Source organism: Hyaena hyaena, unplaced genomic scaffold (genome assembly GCF_003009895.1).
Source record: "Hyaena hyaena isolate Hyena2069 unplaced genomic scaffold, ASM300989v1 scaffold_81, whole genome shotgun sequence".
NCBI classification, from domain to species: Eukaryota; Metazoa; Chordata; class Mammalia; order Carnivora; family Hyaenidae; genus Hyaena; species Hyaena hyaena.
This window is the reverse complement of record NW_024080714.1, coordinates 3929119-3948990: the sequence shown is the minus strand read 5'-3', so window position 1 is coordinate 3948990 and position 19872 is coordinate 3929119. Positions and strand designations below refer to the sequence as shown.

The window sequence follows — 19872 nt, the reverse complement described above, 5'->3', positions numbered from 1 at the left end:
TTCGGTGCATAGACATTTGTGATTGTTAGTTCTTCCTGATGGATAGACGCTGTAATTATTATGTAATGCCCTTCTTCATCTCTTGTTATTGTCTTTACTTTAAAGTCCAGTTTGTCTGATATAAGTATAGCTACTCCGGCTTTCTTTTGATTTCCAGTAGCATGATATATATTTCTCTATCTCCTTTCTTTTAATATGAAGGTAGCTTCCAGTCTAAAATGAGTTTCTTGTAGACAGCATATAGATGGATTTTGTTTTTTTATCCATTCTGCTACCCTATGTCTTTTGATTGGAGCATTCAGCCCATTTACATTCAGTGTTATTATTGAAATATGTGGGTTTAGAGTCTTTGTGTCCTTTGTGGGGTTCATGTTTGTGGTGGTGTCTCTGGTATTTTTGTTCCTTGCAACCTTTCCTTCAGAGCATCCCCCTCAGGATTTCTTGTAGGGCTGGCTTAGTGGTGACAAATTCTCTCAATTTCTGTTTATTTGGAAAGACTTTTATCTCTCCTTCTATTTTGAATGACAGGCTTGCTGGATAGAGGATTCTTGGCTGCATATTTTTTCTGTTCATCACATTGAAGATCTCCTGCCATTCCTTTCTGGCCTGCCAAAGTCAGTAGATAGGTCTGTCACCACTCTGATAGGTTTCCCTTTGTATGTTAGGGCCCTTTTCTCTCTAGCTGCTTTCAAAATTTTCTTTATCCTTGTATTTTGCCATTTTTACTATAATATGCCATGCCGAAGATAGATTCAAATTACGTCTGAGGGGAGTCCTCTGAGTCTTTTCTATTTCAACGTTTACTTCCTTCCCCAGGTTGGAGAAGTTCTCTGCTATAATTTGTTCCAGGACTCCTTCAGCACCTTTCCCTCTCTCTTCCTCTTCTGGAATTCCTATGATATGGATATTGTTGCGCTTGACTTTGTTGCTGAGCTCTCGAACTCTTCTTTCATGTTCCTGGATCATTTTGTCTCTATTTTTCTCAGTTTCCTCTTTTTCTATAATGGTGTCTTCTAAATCACTTATTCTCCTTTCTGCCTCTTCAATCCGTGCATTGGAGGCCTCTAATTTATTATGTATCTCATTTATCGCATTTTTAAATTCATCATGCCTATTCTTATTCTCCATCTTGTCTGTAGCCATAGTTTCTTTGATGTCCCCTATGCTTTTTTCAAGCCCAGCTATTAATTTTATGATTATTATTCTAAAATCTTGTTCAGTTATGCTGCTTTTATCTGTTTTAAGCAGTTCATTAGCTATCAGTTCTTCTTGGAATTTCTTTGGAGGAGAGCTCTTTTAATTCATCATTTTAATTAGCTTTCTGGCTTTTGTTAGTTTTAAAGACTTGTTATGCTCTCTGCACCTGTAAGCACTGCTATATCCAAGAAGGCTCTTTGACTGTCCAGGGCCTATCCTTTCAGAGAGTTTTTTTTTTTTTTAATGGTATCTCTTGGTCTCTCTTGTTGAGACCTTGGTTATTTTATTTTCCTACTCGTAGTGATATTTGGGACTCTTGTTTCTTGAGGTAGCCGTTAGAAGTCTTTCTCAGTGGATTCTGCGTCCTTTTTCTCCCAGTCTCTTGGCTTCTGTAAGGTTTTCTATGGCTTCAGATCTCTTCCGTGTGAGATATTGAAAATCCAGAATTTTACCTAACTCTGGTCTTGGTGTCGATGAGGCTCTTTAGGCATATTCCTGAAATATAGTCCATTTATTTTTTCAATCTAAGGATCTGTGAACTAAAGGGACAACTTAATCTGTCTCCCAACACCCCTGTACAGAATAGTGACACAGGAAGAGGAATGTCTTCAGGTCATGAAGAAGTCAAAGAGATCCACTTTTGTTATTTCTTTTCAACACAGCACTGGAGATTCAGTGCAAGTGTAGACAAGAAAAATGAACAGAAAACATCCAGATTATAAAAAAAAGAATTAGACCCCTCATATATTGCTGGTGGGAATTTACAATCATGTAGTTGTTGTGAAAAATAGTTCAGCAGTTCTTTAAAAAAATTAGACACAGGGGGAGCCTGAGTGGCTCAGTAGGTTAAGTGTCTGACTCTTGATTCCAGCTCAGGTCATTATCTCACAGTTTCTGAGATGGAGCCCCACATCGGGTTCCACACTGACAGCGTGGAGGCTGCTTGGGATTCTCGCTCTCCCACTCTCTCTGCCTCTCCCCTACTCGTGCTGTTTCTCAAAAATAAATAAGTAAACTTAAAAAAAATCTTTAAAAAATTAGACACAGAGTTACCATGTGATTCAGCAATTCCGACCCTAAGTAAACCCATCAAAAACATAAGTTCAGATAAAAGCTTATATATAAATGTTCATAGAAGCACTATTCACAAGAGCCAAAAAGTGAAAACAACCCAAATGTCTATCATTTGGTGAATGGGTAAACAAAATGTGGTATATTCTTATGGTGGAATGTCAAACAAAATAGAATTATAGCTAGTTAAGTAACAAGTTGGGATAAAATGAAATCATAAACATATTCAACCCAAAACAAAGCAGAAAAATAAAAAAATGAAAACAAAGAACAGATGAGAAAAATAGAAAACAAATATCAAAGCTGGTAAAATCTAACCATATCAATAATCACATTGATTATTGATCTAATCAAGGTCTAATTATCCCAATTAAATAAAAGGCAGAGATTATTGATTTATTTAAAAAATAATACTTGACTATATGATGCCCAGAAGAAACATACTTCACATACAAATTTAATTTACATATATATATTTTTAATATTTTCCCAGGTGTTCCAGGGAATATATATTTTTTAATATCTATTTATTTTTAGAGAGACAGAGAGAGAGTGAATGCTAGCAGGGGAGGGTCACCTAATTGACATTTATAAGGCATTACACCAGGGGCGCTTGTGTGGCTCTTGGTTTCGGCTCAGGTCATGATCACATGGTTTGTGGGTTCAAGCCCCATGTCAGGCTCCCTGCTGATAGCGCAGAACTTGCTTGGGATCCTCTCTCTCTGCTCCTCCCCTGCTCATGTGCTCTCCCTCTCTCAAAATAAATACACTTAAAAAAAACTAAGGCATTACACCAAAAAACACCAAACTTTATCCTCTTTTCAAATAGACATGAAACATTTACCTAGACAGAGCATATTCTAAGCCATAAAATGTTGGTCAATAAATTAAGGATTCAAGTCAAATAAAGTAACTTATTTGACCACAATGCAAAGAAATTAGAAGTCAGTAAAAGAAAGATATCTGGAAAATTCTTAAATATTGAGAAACTACATAGCACACTTTTAAATAAACTGTGATTAAAAAAAAACAAATACAAAAGAAAATCATAAAGCATTTATAAATTAACAAAAATAAAATATCCGAATTTGTGATATGCTGCTCAAACAAAACTTAGAGGGAAATTTATAGCACTAAACACCTGTATAAGAAAAGATCATATCAATGATCTTAACTGCCACCTTGAGTAGTAAATTAAACTAAAAGTAAACAGAAGAAAGTAAACAAAAACAAATGAACAAGAAACGATATGAAAAAAGAGAGAAAAACGTATGAAATAAAAAACTGATTGAGGGACGCTTGAGTGGCTCATTCAGGTAAGCATCTCACTTCAGCTCAGTCAGTCATGATCTCACAGTCGATGAGCTAGAGCCCTGCTTCAGGTGAGTTTGAGTCCCACTTCAGGTGAGCTAGAGCCCCACTCCAGGCTCCACACACACTTTCTATCTCTGCACCTCATGGTATTCTCTCTCTTTCTGCTGTTCACTCACTCATGTTCTCTCTTTTTCTCAAAATAAATTAAAAACAATTTTTTAAACCTGATTATTTGAAAAGATCAATCTAAGTGATAAACCTCTCATCAAACTGATGAGTAAAAGGTATAAGACACAACCAATATCAGCAATGAAAGAAATGGACATGACTACAGATTTTACAAATAGTAAAGGATAATATGGTAGGTAATATTTTGACCAACTTATTCCAATAAATTCAGTAAATTAGATTAATAGGAAAATTCCTTGAAATACATAAATTACTAGAGCTCATCCAGGAAGAAATGGAAAAACTGAACAGTCCTATATCCATTGAAAAAATTTTATTTTAAACACCTTCCCATAAAACAAACAAACAAACAAAACACCACCTACAGACTCAGATGGCTTCCTTGGAGAATTCTAGCAAATAGTAAATGAAGAAATAGTATGAATTCTACACAAACATCCAAAAATTTGAAAAGGAGACAATATGTCCCAAAGACATTGTAAGAAAACTACAGCTCAACATCCCTCATGAATATAATGCAAAAAGTATTAATATGTAGTAAATTTATCCTAACAATATCTAAAAAGGTTAATACATCATGAATAAGTGAAGTTAATTGCCAAGATGCATGGTTGCTTTAACATTGAAAATCAATCAGTAAAGTTCATATTTAAAAAACTCAAAAAGAACAACTAAATGAGCATACCTATAGGTGGAGAAAAAACATTTGGCAAAATCCAACATCCAATCTTCCTAAAATCTTTCAACAAACTAAGAATAGAAAGGAACTTCCTCAACTTGTTAAAGAGGATCTATAAAAACCCTACAACCAAAATCATTCTGAATGTTTTTCCCCTAACATCTGGAACAAGGTAAGGATGTCTCCTTTTAGATTTCTACTCAACATTTTACTGGAGGTTTTAGCCAGTATAATATGGCAAGAAAAAGAAATAAATGACATATAGACTATAACAGAAGAAATAAAACTGTCTTTATATTCAGAAGACAAAATCATCTACATTGAAAATCTAATGGACTCTCAGTTATAAATGAGATTATCAAGGTTGTAGAAAATAAAATCGACCAATTGCATTTCAACTTATTAACAATAAACAGTTGAAAACTGAAATTAAAAATATCACTTTCAGGGCTCCTGGGTGACTTAGTCAGTTAAGGGTCTGATTTTTTATTTCAGGTCAGGTCATGATCTCACAGTTTGTGAAGACCGAGTCCTGCTGTCAGTACAGAGCCTCCTTGGGATTCTCTCTCTGCCCTCCCCTGCTATGTCTCAAAATAAGTAAATAAACTTACAAAACAAATACTCATAATAGTATTAAAATATAAAATAGGAATAAGTCTGACACTTATGTGCAAGACATATAGAATTAAAAGATAAAACATGGCTAAGAGATTTTTGAAGATGCAAATAGTACTATGTTCAAGGGTTGAAAAACTCAGTGCTAAGATGTCAAATCTTTCCTAATCTAATCCTAAAGACTAATATTCATTACAATCCCAGTCAAAATTCCATTAAGTATTTTTGCAGAAACTGGCAAGCTAATTATAAAATATATGTAGGAATGCAAAGGACCCTATAAGAGACAACTTAGAACTTAATTTTTTTTTTTTAAAGGAAAAAAGTAACGTCACTACCTGAGGTCAAACTTAAAGCTGGTTATCAAGGCAGTGTGGATTTGGAACTCAAAAGACAAAGATCAATTAAACAGAAGAGAGTCCTGAAATAGTTCATATGTATGCATTTCAGTAGAGAAAGTATAGTCTTGTCAACAAATGGATACTTATTTTGGTCATATATGTATATATACATATATAAACCTCTTATACTATATTCAAAATTGAACTTTAAGTGGATCATAGACCTGAATGTGAAATTGAAAACTATAAACTTTTTTTTTTTAGTTTTTTAAAAAATGTTTATTTTTTTTCAAAGAAAAACGGCAATAGCCAATTGGAAACCTACTTATTCTTCAACTCCAATTTTGTTCTTTAAATTTAGAAGTGACTTACTGATTTACTATTTTAAACAAACCCCCCTCTCCCCTTTAAATGTTTACCATCTACTCGTGCTGAATCCTTCCAAGGAGATTGCTCCAGCGTATTATCTCCAGGTCCTCGCTTTGCTCCTTTTACCAAAAAATGCAAAACACAATTCCATCGTGCATCTTAAGGGCTCCAATCGTCAAAAATAGGAAAAAAAAAAATCTTTGGAATAGCCAATTAAGTTGAATAAAAAAAAAAAAATCCACACGAATGCGGTTTGGTTGGGGCAGGAATCCACTCTTATGTTCCTGGTAATCTGATCCCGCTCCATGAATCCTTGTAATTCATCCTCCCTATCCTATCCACATTATGATTTGAATCCAATGATCCAGCTCCAAGGATTGGGATCCAGTGAGCCCTCTCCAATCCAAACCTTTATAACCAGCAAAACCAAAAAAGAGGAGGCAAAATGTTAGATACTGTAATCAAAAAAGGTTTCCGGGGAATGATGAGTTATGTCTGTCATCAGTTTAACAGATGTACATCAATAACCATCAAATTCCCCAAAACAAGTTTCTGAATGGTGTTCAGATAAATTTTAGAAACTTATTCATAGAGACTAATTGGAAGAAGCATTTTATATTTACAGTTCAACTGATAATGCCAACACTTGTTACTGTACAGCGTATTACAGGTTTTGTGGTTGCAAAAAGTTATGTAGTTGAAAAGTTTACTGGTATTGCTACACACCCTAAGTCTAAACTAAACTAATGCTCCCATCTGCAATTTAATTTGCAAATTAAAGTGGAAAACTATAAACTTAATAGAAGAAAGTATAGGAGAAAGATCTGTATGCTCTTAGGTTAGGTAGATTTTAGATATGACATGGAAAATAAGATCCATAAAAGACAAATAATTGATAATGTGGACTTCATCAAAATAAAAACTAAGACACAGCTAAGTAAATGAAAGATAAGCTACACCCTGATACAGCATTCCTATCCAGAATATATACCCTCAAATACCAATAATAAAACAGATGAACTCAAGTCATTTGTTTACCTAAGAAAATTTATGGATAGCAAATAACATGAAAAGGTCTTAAACATAATTAGTTAAGAGGGAAATGTAAATTAAAACCATGATATACTACTACTCATCTATCACAATGGCTAAAGTTACAAAGACTGATTATACCAAGTATTTTATTGAGAACATGAAGTAAATGGAACTCCCATATACTGCTGGTTAATGTAAAATGCTATAGCTACTTTGTAAAGAATTCTGTTCTTTTCTTAAAAAGTTAAACATACCTATATAATACAAGCATTCCTCTACTATTTAATGAACACATATCACTTACAGGCTCCAGGCTCTGGGTTGTCAGTGCAGAGCTCAATGCAAGGCTGGAACTCAAACTGTGAGATCATGACTTGAGCCAAAGTAGGATGCTTAACTAACTGAACCACTCAGGTGTCCCAAGATCCTCATTTCTAATAGCAAAAAAAAACAAGGTGTGTGTGTGTGTGGCGGGGGGTGCTGGAAGCAAATGTCCATTAAGAGGTGAAGGTATGAACAAACTGCTATATCCAACAGGGCACTGCTTAGTAAGAAAAATGAATTAACTACTGATGCACACAAAATGGAGGTATCTCTAATGTCTGGTGAAAATTCCATTTATATAAAACGCTAGAAAAGGCAAATTAATAAACACTGACAGATTACCTGGGGACTGACAGGAGGAATTACAAATGGGCAGGTAGAGAGGATGCCTGGGTGGCTCAGTTGGTTAAGCACCTCACTTCAGCTCAGGTCATGATCTCAGGGTTCAGGAGTTCAACCCCTGCCTTGGGCTCTGTGCCTCTCTCCTGGCTTGAGCTCTCAAAAAATGAACATTAAAAAAAAATGGGCAAAAAGAAATTTGGCTATATTTACATTCATTACCTTAATTGTAGTGATGGCTTCATGTGTGCATATATATCAAAATGCCAAATAATACTTTGAATTTTGTCTGTTTTCCTCAATAAAGCTACTTAAGACACACCCATAATCTATTTAAATCCTCTACCTTACGCTTCTGCTGAGATGAAAGGAAAAGGCCTTGAGGGTCTTTTGTAGCTCTGTTGAGAATTGGAGGCCCGCTCTTAAATGTTCAGGACTTTTTGTCTGAGTTCAAACTCCTAGAATTTCACCATATTCATAATTGAGACCAAAATATATTCAACTTTAGAATTAAGGAATAAAAAATATGTATCCTTGTCCTGGAATCTTATTAGAACAAGTGTTCTGAATGCAGTCAAAGCTAACATTCTTACTTTACAATACAGTCTCGGATAGTTTCCTAATTTAGCTGTTTCTAAGATTAAAATGTTTACCAAAACAAAAGGTTCACACTACTAAGCTTGTAACAATTTTATTCATAACACGTACAAAACTTACATTTACATATATATATATATACACACAAAAAAGATCTTTATTTTCTTACTTTGACATAAAAAAATACAGAAGTATTTACATATGTACAAAAATATTAAAACACACAGACTTACAAATAGGAAAAAGATAACACAAAGTGTACTTTTTAAGAACATGTACACACTGAAAAAGAGGTTAAAGAAAGATAACAAAACATTTAAATTAACAGACTCCAAAGTTATTTCAATAGGTATTAATTTGGTAGGGCAAATAAAATGTCTCAAATGCTAATAGATGGTGAACAAGATAATATTTAAGATATCTAGGTAAAATTACACGGTCTTCCTTTACCATAAAAATTGAATCAATTTTATTTTATACCGAATTACAAATATCAGATAACTACTTTTCCTTTTTTCTTAAAACATATAATTTTCTGATTTGTACTGAGAATTTTAAACTTTTTCAAACTAAATTGTAAAATATTTTAAGAGGTTGTATATTCTCTTTACTCAAGGGGGAGAAAATCCAAAGAACTACAATGATTTCAACACAAAATTGGAAATCACAATACATTGGCTTTTTTTTAAATTAAAACCTAACATGTTCTAACTAACGTTCACAATCAGGTACAAAATTGATTTAACAAGACATCACAATCGTCGTAAATTCTTCTTGCTTGTTTTAGTACCCGGCAGAGGACCTACTTTATAACTGGCTTTTAGGGGTTTGCCATTTGAACATTCGTTGGTGGTATGATAATTACACAGACACCTTGTACAATAATCAAACCCACAGCCTTCTCGTTTGCAGACTGCCCGCTGTAAATAGCAATCATATTTCGCAGGTGAATTACAGCGAACACAGGCTTTGAGGCTTTCATTCTCTTTCAAAGTCTTGGCAACCTAGAAAGAAGAAAATCCATAAACAAATTTTAATAAGAATTGAATGTAATTTAGTTGGTAAAGACAAGAAGGGCATCTCTCAGCCTTCCCCAATACATGAATAAAGCACCAATGTCAGAGGTAAGTCAATTTCTGCCCTTAAGGAGCTCACTGTTTAATGAGTGAGATAATATCACTTGTCAACTGGTCCAGTGGCTATTTCCTAATGCTACTTACATGTCAATGCCTAACTTAAATGTCCCCTTTACTGTGAAGTCTTCCTAGTGTTACTAGGAGTTGGTTGCTTTCACTTCTAGCTTTTTAGAGGCACCTATCACATTATATGGCATTTATTTTTTTATTTTTATGTAGCCATTTTCCATTCTAGATTACAAGGCTATGAAGGGTACTATGTTTTCTTATCCGTGAATTACCTATTATTGAGCAGATGCTCAATAACTGCTTTTTGAATCGTTACATGTTGTTTTAGTCATTATGTAATGAACACTTAGAAAATTAAACTTCACTATAATTTATACTTACAGACCAACATGAAGGCAGTCAATATTTCAAAGATGCATTCATAGGTAAGATTATGGTTTTATAAATTAAGCTTGCCAAATTATCCATGTGTTGAGTAGAACTTATAATACACATTACTCAATGATTTGAAGGTACAATAGGAGGGCTTCAATTTCTGAAAGCTGGACTTTTTCAGTTTAGTTCTTGTCCATAGATATTAAAGGCAGCAATTGTGAAATGTAGTATTGAATAAATTTGGTGAAATTTTAAAATCAAGGTTTTCGTAGCATTTCCTAATTAGATCTCAACATCACTGAGTAGTCATAAAACAATGTCAAATGATTTATTATTTTTTGCGCGGAAAGGTATCTCTGTACTTTCCTAATTTGATAATACTTGAGTTATAAATTTTTTCTTAGTTTCTAATATTTTTGAGAGCAGAATGAAGGGGGACAGAAGATAACGTCTCCATTAATAATTCCCTAGTAGTTCTAATTATGCTATAATTAAATTTAAAGCTCTCCATTTCTTACTCTAAACCTTTTTAACAATAAATGCCCCATAAGTTTCTAGTTTATTGACAAACAAAAAATTACCTCAGAGAATTCACTGTGTCGACTGTAAGTAGAACCTTTCTGGTCACCTGGATGGGATAACTTGGTTTGAGCATCTTTTTTGGGGTGAGCCTGGGCTGCTGATTTTTGAACAGAAGCTAATGCAGTTCTGAACATAACATATTCTCTGGTTGAAGCATGTGGTGAAAACTTAATGTTCTTTTCCTAATTAAAAAAAAAATATTTTAATAGGACTTAAAAATATCCTCCTATATTCTCAACAATCAGGCATTTTTATTGTTTGTACATGTAAAACAGGGCAAATGAGAATGTAAAAGATTTATCACTATATTCAATTTACCTGCACAAGCTTAAATTTAGCCACATACAACTATTCAAATACTGACAGAAACTGCAAACCAGAATTTGTGAGAAAGCACTAAATATTTAATTCATGATTTATAAAGTACTAATGCCAAAACAAAAAGTCATTGCTTTAATCACCAGTAAATTACAAGTCATGTTTAAGTATCACTTTGATCTTATGCGTGGATTCAAAACAACCTTTTAGATTAGAAAACTTTTCATTAATACTACCTTATCAATAAAGAAACTGAACTTGGAGAATTTAAGTAATACTTGTCTAAAGTTATACAGCTAGTCAGTAGCAGCACCAAAATTCAGACTCAAGTCTGCCAACTGTTAGGCCTGAAATTTGAATCATGTACTGATATTCTCAGAAACATCTCCTAAATTTGGGAAATGGATTCTTTTCTGCATTAAGAATGTTCAATATGTTGGTAACGTAACTGAAAAAATACAAATTGCAATGAAGATTAGCTATATAATCAACTCTTGTTATTAGAGAACTGACCAATTTTCCCTTTTTTACTTTTGGGCATTCTATTTCTAGAAAGAACCCAAGAAATAATGACTTAGGTGGAATTCCTTTCCCTTTGTCTTTGAATTCTGTTTAATGAGTTCTAGTGAAAAGCTGAAACGTCTTGTGAATGTAAAGGATTTCCAGATTATCTGTTATCTGTCCTATGTCCCCCTATTTGTAAAGATAAACACGAGCTATTATATTTTAACGTAATGTTCGAAGATGTTTTAAAAATGAAAACATCAACTGCAAAGACTTACATTAACTCTCTCTATTGCTTTATTGTATAACTGCAATGCTCTCTTATCATCTTCTAGGATCTTCTTCCAAGTTGTGCTCACTTTAGACACACTGGAAAAGTAAAAGGTTATAAAGGAAACAATTAAGGCATCACAAAGAGGTAAGAGGAATGAACATACTACAGAAACACTAACAGTGCAAAAAAGAAATTTCTATTAGCAGTGCTTCTCAAACCTGGTTATACTTTAGAATTGCTTATGCACTGAAGATTTAAGGATGTCCCATGTCTAGGCATTTGGGTTTAACTGGCTTAAAATGGCAGCCAGGGTCCTGTTTTTAAAAGCTCCTTATCAAGTCATTCTAAGTGCATCTACCCTTAAGAACCATTGCAACCATTCCCTGGTACTTCATTTTTTCACAATATCTGCAGACATCAAATATAAGTAGCTCCTATCGTATATATGACACCATGCTAACTATTTGATATCAGTAAAAGTTGTAGGCAAATTTCAAAGTACTCTAGGACACACTGCAATTAGTAGGCATCAATTTCAAAAACCCATTTTTGTTAACAAAAAAAGAAGCTGTGATGCCAATGGATCCCTCAAGAAAGTAGCCAACAATAAAAATTAATACTTCTGTTTAGCTTTTGCTATTTTTCATAAAGACCAGTGATAAGTACCTCTAAAAATTTTTCCAAAAATGCCAAAAGTGCACCTGGTTGAGTGGGATCTAATCCAATAACCCTTATTACAATTATCTTGTTACCTCATCCTAACTGATCTCTGGTAGAATGAGGAAGAATGGGTAATACGAGGTTTCTAAGAAAACAGTTACAATCAGATCCACTTGTGGGTTTCCATATTTTTATCACTGTCAAACCTAGGAGAGCCCTACATTAAAAATGATCTAAAAATGTCAGCAACTATTTCATACTCTCAAGCGTGACAGAACTCTTAAAGCCCACGACTAGACCTATACACCAGAACTAGGCTGTTGTTTTAGTTAAGTAGGTATGATGTTTTTCAGAAACAAAAATTCCAATTAAAATAAAATAGTTTCCTAATAGTATAAATATGAAATAACTGGATTAAATACTTACTTTAAAATTTTTCTTTCATCTTAATGGCAAACAAGTGGTCAAATACCAGCCATCAGGCAGTCATTACCTCAGTTAAACAATGTAAAAAGACTTCCCTCTATGTCTTTGTATGAGCTGGTAGTGCTGAGCCATTAACAAAAATGTTTAGTGGATTATACCAACACTCAAAGCAACCATACTTACTTGATTAAATCCATATCATTGAGCTGTGTTAAAATATTTGCTAGGAGATGTCTGAGTCCCCTTCGAAAGAGTTCACTGAGGATATCTACATATTCTAGGCCCATTTTCCTGCCAATTATATTCTGTAGTCCAAAATTTCCACTGAATATACATTCTTTCAGTTTCTCCCAATCTATTTTAGGATTTCGCTTGGCATTCTTTTTTAATGTTGAACAAACCATTTTTGCAAAGTGAAGAGCCGGCAAGTTTTTGCTGGGATATTGGTCTGGGCTTTTCATCTGAAGCAGGTGAGACTGTGGACTGTCACTGAAATTTTCCAAGGGAAGGCTACTCTCTTCATGTTCACTGAAGCCACTTTGCTGGGAAAATGAAGTATAGCCACTGTCTTCATAAGGTCCACTGGTCTCTAGTTCTTCTGTCTCATTTGAACTATCAAGTATTTGTTGCACATGTTGATTTTCCTTGTTATGAAAGAGCTTGTTTTCATTTTCAGATTCAAGTTCTACAATCCTGGGGCTCACAACTGGTGACCCAATATCTGATAACCTTACATAGTCTTTAATGCAATCTTTATAAGAACCTTCCAAATATGCAGGAGTATAGGAACCTTGTCTTCCACTATCATCAGGCTTTACTAATTTAAGTCCAGAATGAATATGGTTATAGCTAAAATCACATTTCATTTTGACAGAAAGAGTGGAACTTTCTTCTTTACAACCTACAAAAAAACAAAACAAAGCATTTAAATTTCACACGTCTACTTCTTACATTGGGATATACAAAGATTTAATTACTTTGCATTCTCTCAGCACTACATAGCTATGAAATTATCCAAGTTTAATTACTGAGATGTGACAATGAAGAAATACTACTTAAATCTTTTAGTAAGTACATATATCTTATTCTCAAAAGGGTACCTCAGAAGACTGCTAAATGCAGTATAATTGTACAATTATGTATAATTGTAACATTTGGCTTTTAGAAAGTCTGTATCTGAGTAAAAAATATTGGAAAAAGGGACTATTTAATAAATGTGGTTATGGAACAAACAAGGTAATGTGATACATTGAGTGGAGTCTGAAGTCAGAGAAATCCATAGTAATCACAAACACTTCTACAATCTCTGGACTTGAAATGGCATTAAAATTATCTCTGACTTAAGCATAACCCAAACCGATGACAGTAAACATGTTAAAGACCAATGGAGATGGGGAATGTGTAGGAGTTAAAATAATTTTGTTAAAAGAAATAGATATTTATATTAAGAGTTAAACATTAGCAATTATAAGTCTTACAATAATCAATCAAGAAATCTGTAGATAAGCTTAGAGAAAAGAACCAAAGTCAATAAATTTAAATACTCATAAGTTAAAAATCTCCTTGAAGTTCCAGAGCTCTCATCTCTAAGTTTTATTTGGATCAGTGGTATGGGTGACAGTCTGATATAAGTATTTGTCTACCTTACTGGATAATAAACTCAAGCACAGGGACATCTTCTTTATTTTGCCTAATATACAAGGCTAATGTACTTGTTATTCAGCATAAAAGGGAAAAACAAATTGTGATACTATTAACAAACTATGCAATTAGTTTGTTCAACTAAGAAATCTGCTAAGCTATAAACGAACAGGCAGCACTTAAAAAATATCTTTACAGGGGCGCCTGGGTGGCTTAGTCGGTTAAGCGTCCGACTTTCGCTTAGGTCATGATCTCGCGGTTCGTGGGTTCGAGCCCCGCGTCGGGCTCTGTGCTGACTGCCAGCTCAGAGCCTGGAGCCTGTTTCAGTCTGTGACTCCCTCTCTCTCTGACCCTCCCCTGCTCACGCTGTCTCTGTCTCCTAGAAATAAATAAAACATTAAAAAAAAAATTAAAAAAAAAAAAATCTTTACAGCAGCATTTCTCAGTCTCTGCATTACTAACATTTTGGATTGGATAATCCTGTTGTTGGGGGCTGTCCTGTGCATTTTAGGATGTTTAGCAGTCTTTGCCCATTTGATGTCCTTAGCAGTCTCTACTCCCTGTAGCACAATACAAAATTTCTCCAATCACCAGTCATTAACAAATTTTGGGTGGGGAGAAGCAGTGGTGTCAAAATGTCTTCAATACCTCAGTTGAGAACTATTGCTTTAAAGGATAGCTAGGATTCTGTCAGGCAGTAGAGGCTAGAAAAAGCATTCACTGAAGGTAACTTGAACAAAAGTACAATTCTGGGAAGGAATATAATAGATAGGTTCAGAAACAGTACTTAGCATTATTGAACGCAGAGTATATGAAGAGTATATGCTTCAAATGTATTCTACACCTACTATTACCCCTGCCAGCCAATCACAGGTAGGTAACAATTTATCTTGTTAAGTGTATGTACCAGTCAGATTGTTTAGTCTGTAGTAAGTATTGGTAATCTGTGTATGTTAAATTTTACAGTTTTAAATAGAGCAAAACCTTTAATTACTAAAAGGGCACCTGTAGGGAGATGTCTTTCTAAATTCCTAATGTTTAACCAGTGAAAGACACATACTATATATATACTTCAGAACTCCACCAGACCTTGGATTAGCCCTAAAAAACTCATTTCAAACTAAGTTCAAGTATATAAAAAGCAAATAAAGAATAAATAACATTTACTAATACCAACAATAATCATAATGCTTGAACAAATTAGTGAGGGGTTCTCTTCCACCTGGAAGATTAAAAAATTCCAGAACAGATTGCTTTAATTTTTGCCTCAAGAATTAAGTATGATTTACATATGACTGACCACATTTTTTCTGAGGATAAAAAAGCAGAAGGCACCTACTTACAAAGACACACCTTTTACTTTGTTTAGCTGCCTAAAGGGAAGAGGCCTGAAAAAGGACTTCAGACCTCTTTAATTCTTTTCAAAAGCATTCTTCCTCTGTTCATTTTAGTTAGCAGAGTTCGGTCACCGAGCTATCCCATAGAACCCTTCCTTCCATTTAACACCACTCTTTGAACATGAAATTCTTTAAAATTTAGAGCTAATGATGATTCAAACATCTTACAATCGTTTAAAAAAATTTTTAAGTTTATTTATCTTGAGAGAAGTGAAGAGAATCCTAAGCAGGCTGCAGGCTATCAGTGTGGAGCCCAATGTGGGGCTACATGGGGCTCAAACTCACAAACTATGAGATCATGACCTGAGCCAAAACCAAGAGCCAGATGCTCAACTGATTGAGCCACCCCAGCACCCCAAAATTGTTTTTAAATGCTTATTTACTTTTGAGAGAGCACAAGTGGGGAAGGGGCAGAGAGACGGAGGAGGGAAACAGAATCAGAAGCAGGCTCTGTTCTGTCAGCGCAAAGCTGGATGTGGGACTTGAACTCAGGAACCATGAGATCATGATCTGAGCTGAAGTCGGAAGTTCAACTGACTGAGCCACCCAGGTACCTCCAAACATCTTATAGTTATTTATAAGTTTACAATTTCACTCAGTCCTCACAACCTTCTGATGTAGGGTGAAGAGTTTATTATAAATTTATTCATTTATTTTTACAAAGAAGTGGGTGGGGGGTCCAGGAAGGCTGGGACCTTGAAGTTCAGCTAAGTAGCTCGCCCACAATTTCACAGGTAGTTAAGAGAGATAGATTACCCTTCTTGACTGTATTGGTGTTCATTCCATTACTTTATCCTGGAAAGTGAGGCAAAAGTATATATATAAAAAAGTATACATATAGGCTCGTAGAGTTTGGGGTTATAATCCAATACTACATTATGTTGTTGCTCAAATGGTTTCAGCTTTCATCACTGTGTAAGTTTACATCCACTTGAAATACTTCCATTATTTTGTTTTTGGAGTATTTCTTACTTTCTGGCATGACAAGATGTTCCAGGCTCACCTTCTATTTTCCCTGTTCCAGCCATAGAATCACTTGTTTCTCCAAGGAACTCTAGTTCCTTTTATTGGTTCCAAAATGCTGGTTGTAGATTTAGTTTTAAAATGTAAAATTATGTAATATACCTTAAGGTTGTAGAGTAGAATGGCCTGTAGAAATTTTAGGGTAGACTGGATTTTATTCATTGTGTAATAAAGAGCACTGAGGGGTTGAGTTCAGGTACCTGGTTTACATTTTAAAAAGATCATTGGCAGCTGTAGAGAATGGACTGTAGAAGGTACAAGTGGAAAGAGGAAGGCTAGTCAGAAGTGCAGATCACAGGAGTCCAGGCAGTTTGGGTAACTGATACTAGGATGACTGCAGTGGAAATGCAGATAATTGGGTGGATGGGAGATGTATATAGGAGAATAAAGTCAACAGAAATTGCTCATGCTTTGGATGTGAATGAAGACCAAGTGGAGTAAAAAAACAAAAACTAAACCAAAAACCAAACCCTGGAGTTTAAGTCCTGAGCATCTAAGCTATAAAGTGTCATTTGCTGAATCCAGGGAAAACTGAGGCAGTTAACGTTTAAAGCCTCTGTTTTCCCATCTACAAAATGGGGTTAAGAACTTAAAACTAGACTAAATGTATGGCAGAGTCCCATCACACACGGTATTCATATCACATTTTTAAAACAAATCCCTTTGTAATTCTTTTATTGCAAATCATAAATGTTTTAAAAGTAGCAAAATATATTCCACATTATGTATTACAGATTATATCACTCTTCCGAGGAATCAGCTCCATCTTCAAGTAAAAATACTTGCTCAGCCTTTTGGCTAGATTTGTGACATTTCCTTTCATTTTTTTCTAAAATGGAGGTACTAATAATCTGCCTCATGTTGTTGAAGATTCAATCTACTGCATTTTTTAAACATCACTTACTCATCACTGTCCAGTCATGAAAAGGCAGTATTGCAGTTAATTGTTCAAAGTTTGATCTTCCATTTAACTTTCCAAGGCAGAAGTGACACTCCAAACTGAAATACCGTAAATAGACTACAATGCTTAAATATTTTTACAGCTACCCCAATGTTAAATGATTAAGTTCTACAATCGCCAATACCTAGAAAATAATCACCATGTGCCCAATGTTAACCATGGCTACTCCTTAAGAATCTGAGACCCCCAAGGCTTGCAGCCACAGACAACAAGTCAGCCATAATCTCTAAGAGAAAATTTTTAGAAAAACCTGCCTTCGAAACTACTTGGATGCGACAGATACTTAATCTCATTTTCTCAAATTTGTAAACAGGAGATAGCAAATATTCTGAGGAGCAAAATGGTAATCCCAGACAAACTGGAATTCAGTAATACAAAAAACACTTCTTAAAGCCATCAAGCCTCAGAAGTTCACGGGGTGCCTTAGGCTGGAGGATCTTCTAGAAAGAGACCTGTTAAAGCTAGGTGTTCTTTTTCCTTCCAGTCTTCGTCATCTTTCAGAGATTGCCTAATCCCGCAAAAATGGAACTAGTTAAAAAATACTTTTTTTGGTAATTTCTGAGGCAAAATAAATGCATTTGGATCTCTTTCCAGAGAGCAACAAAGAGGGTAAAGATGACCGTTGGGGTGCCTTCCACTGCATCCGAGTTTTGGAATAAAGCCCTATCTAGGGCTTCGGGAGCACAGTAAGAAAATGGCCAGTTCTGCGTTTCTCAGGCCATCAGGTACAGGAGGGCAAATTCACGGTTCTGGATTAAAAAGGGTCCCCCCCCCCACCCCGCCCGCCCCCCATGATCCCAGCCAGGCTTTGAGAACGAGCTCCTGGGGAAATGGGAGAACGAAGACAAAAAAAGTTTTGTGTGGACGTCCCAGGAGAGCTCGGCCCAGGGAGGGGGACCCTCCGTTTGGCGGGAGTGTGCGGGGTGGGGGGGAGGAGAGACCATGCAAATCCTGCGGGGTCGGGAGGTGGACCCTCAGGGCGCGGGCCGGGTGGCGGCGGGAGATAAGCCAGCGGCATCTCCCGCGCCCGCCGCCACCAGCGAGGCGGGCAAACCCGGGGCGCTGCCCTGCGGCCCCGAGGATGCGGGGCGGACACGGAGAGGGGGCGCAGGAAGTGGGGCTCAGGCGCCCGGCCGGAGCCCGGGGTGGGGGGGGGTTGGGCCGGTTCGCGATCCCTGTCAGAGCCTGGGCCCCGGGGTGGGGGAGGGGAGGGGCATTTGGCGCCTCTTCCAGCCGGGTGGGGACCGGGAGACGTAGAGCCCGCAAGGGGAGAAGGGACGCCCAGGGAGGCCGGGACCTTCACCTCCCCCGGGGCCGGCGTCCGGGAAGGCGGGACCCGGGCCCGCCACCCGCCTCGGCACATTTGGCCTCCCCTCCCCAAGCCCCGGCCTTGTTTCCCCGGGGCCGCAGGAATCGCCGCCGCCGCCCGCCCGCCCGGCCCGGCCTGAGGCGCACGCCCGGCCTCGGGAGGCTGTCGGATTCGGTCGCAGCCGCCCCCCAACCCCGCAGACCCTTCCAGGAACGCGTGCTCCCGCACCCTCTCCTCACTCACTGTCTGAGGGCCGAGGGCGGCCGGCGGCTGTCAGGTCGCTGCAGCTGCAGCGGCAGGAGCTGGAGGGGGGCCGTGGAGAGCAGCGGCAGGGGCGCTGGCTCATGCCAGTGAAAGTGGGGGTGGGGGGCTCTGCCTCAGGTGAGGGAACAGCTGCCACACTAGAAGATCCGGCCGTCCGCTTCACGGAGCTGTATCTCCTAAAAGGCGCCAGCTGGTACTTTTAAAATCTTTGAATTTGGTGCCCAAATCCGTACGGCCCAATGGGGTGCGTAGCTCGCACGCGCGCTCCAATAGGAAGGCAGTAGGAGGGGGCGTCCTCACCCACGCCCAATTAGAGGCGGTGGAGGCGGGGCCGAGCTGCGAGGCCCAACCTCCCTTCTTCTAGCCGGCTCCGCGCGTCCGGAAAGATGCTGCGGCAGGGGAAGGGCCTGGAGGCGGGGCCTCTGAGCGCGGGGAGGCCACGGCCCAGCCGCACGTGGAGGTAGCCCAGCACGCATGCGCGCACCCGCCAACCTTCCCTCCGACTTGCGAGCCCGTCTTCTCCAAGTCCTAACTTCATCCTGAAGGCAGCTCCGGCTTCTGTCTGAAGATTGCCAGTGGTTATAAAGCGTAGCCGACTTTCTTCGATCAGCACACAAGCGGGTGTTTGGTGAGCGGCGACTCCGGTCGTCCGGGAATCCAGCCTTTCCGGAAGACAAGCCCTGCCCCCAGCGCTCCGTAGCCACTTAGCCCGCCTCTCTCTGATTTGGGCGCGCTCCGCTCTCCCTCTCAGTTTCGCCCCTCCCTCTGCCCTCGGCGTGTGCGCAGGCGCCTTTGGCAGGCGGTGGCTGCGGACTTGGCGGGTCGGCGCGTGCGCGCTGGGGGTCCCAGCCTTTCTCTCAGGCGCTGGTGTGCGTCTGGCTGGGTGGTTGCGTGTGCTTCCGGGCGCCCGCCGCCGGTCTCGC

The 19872-nt window shown here is 37.8% G+C and overlaps 1 protein-coding gene across 2 annotated transcripts; it reads right to left on the bottom strand.

Moving 5' to 3' along the window:
* Window positions 1–8246: 8246 nt before the first annotated feature.
* Window positions 8247–19495, bottom strand: FBXO5 (F-box protein 5). Of its 2 annotated transcripts, none has more exons than XM_039234093.1 (5): window positions 18929–19495; window positions 12538–13255; window positions 11273–11363; window positions 10172–10354; window positions 8247–9074 (listed from the first exon to the last, which is right to left on the bottom strand). In XM_039234093.1, the coding sequence occupies exons 1-5, from the start codon at window positions 19029–19031 to the stop codon at window positions 8823–8825; spliced, it is 1347 nt and encodes a 448-aa protein (XP_039090024.1). In that variant the 5' UTR covers window positions 19032–19495; the 3' UTR covers window positions 8247–8822. The 2 variants fall into 2 exon arrangements, with proteins under 2 accessions (XP_039090024.1, XP_039090027.1); XM_039234096.1 differs by having other exon boundaries at window positions 18925–18958.
* Between the last annotated feature and the right edge of the window lie 377 nt (window positions 19496–19872).

Excerpts from the sequence above, each read along its gene's own strand:
- FBXO5 (XM_039234093.1), bottom strand. The coding sequence starts at position 19,031 with ATGAGCCAGCGCCCCTGCCGCTGCTCTCCACGGCCCCCCTCCAGCTCC. Across the intron at positions 13,256-18,928 it reads CCGCCCTCGGCCCTCAGACA|GTTGTAAAGAAGAAAGTTCC; the intron begins GTGAGTGAGGAG and ends GTTTTTTTGTAG. Across the intron at positions 11,364-12,537 it reads AATGATATGGATTTAATCAA|TGTGTCTAAAGTGAGCACAA; the intron begins GTAAGTATGGTT and ends TTACTTTTCCAG.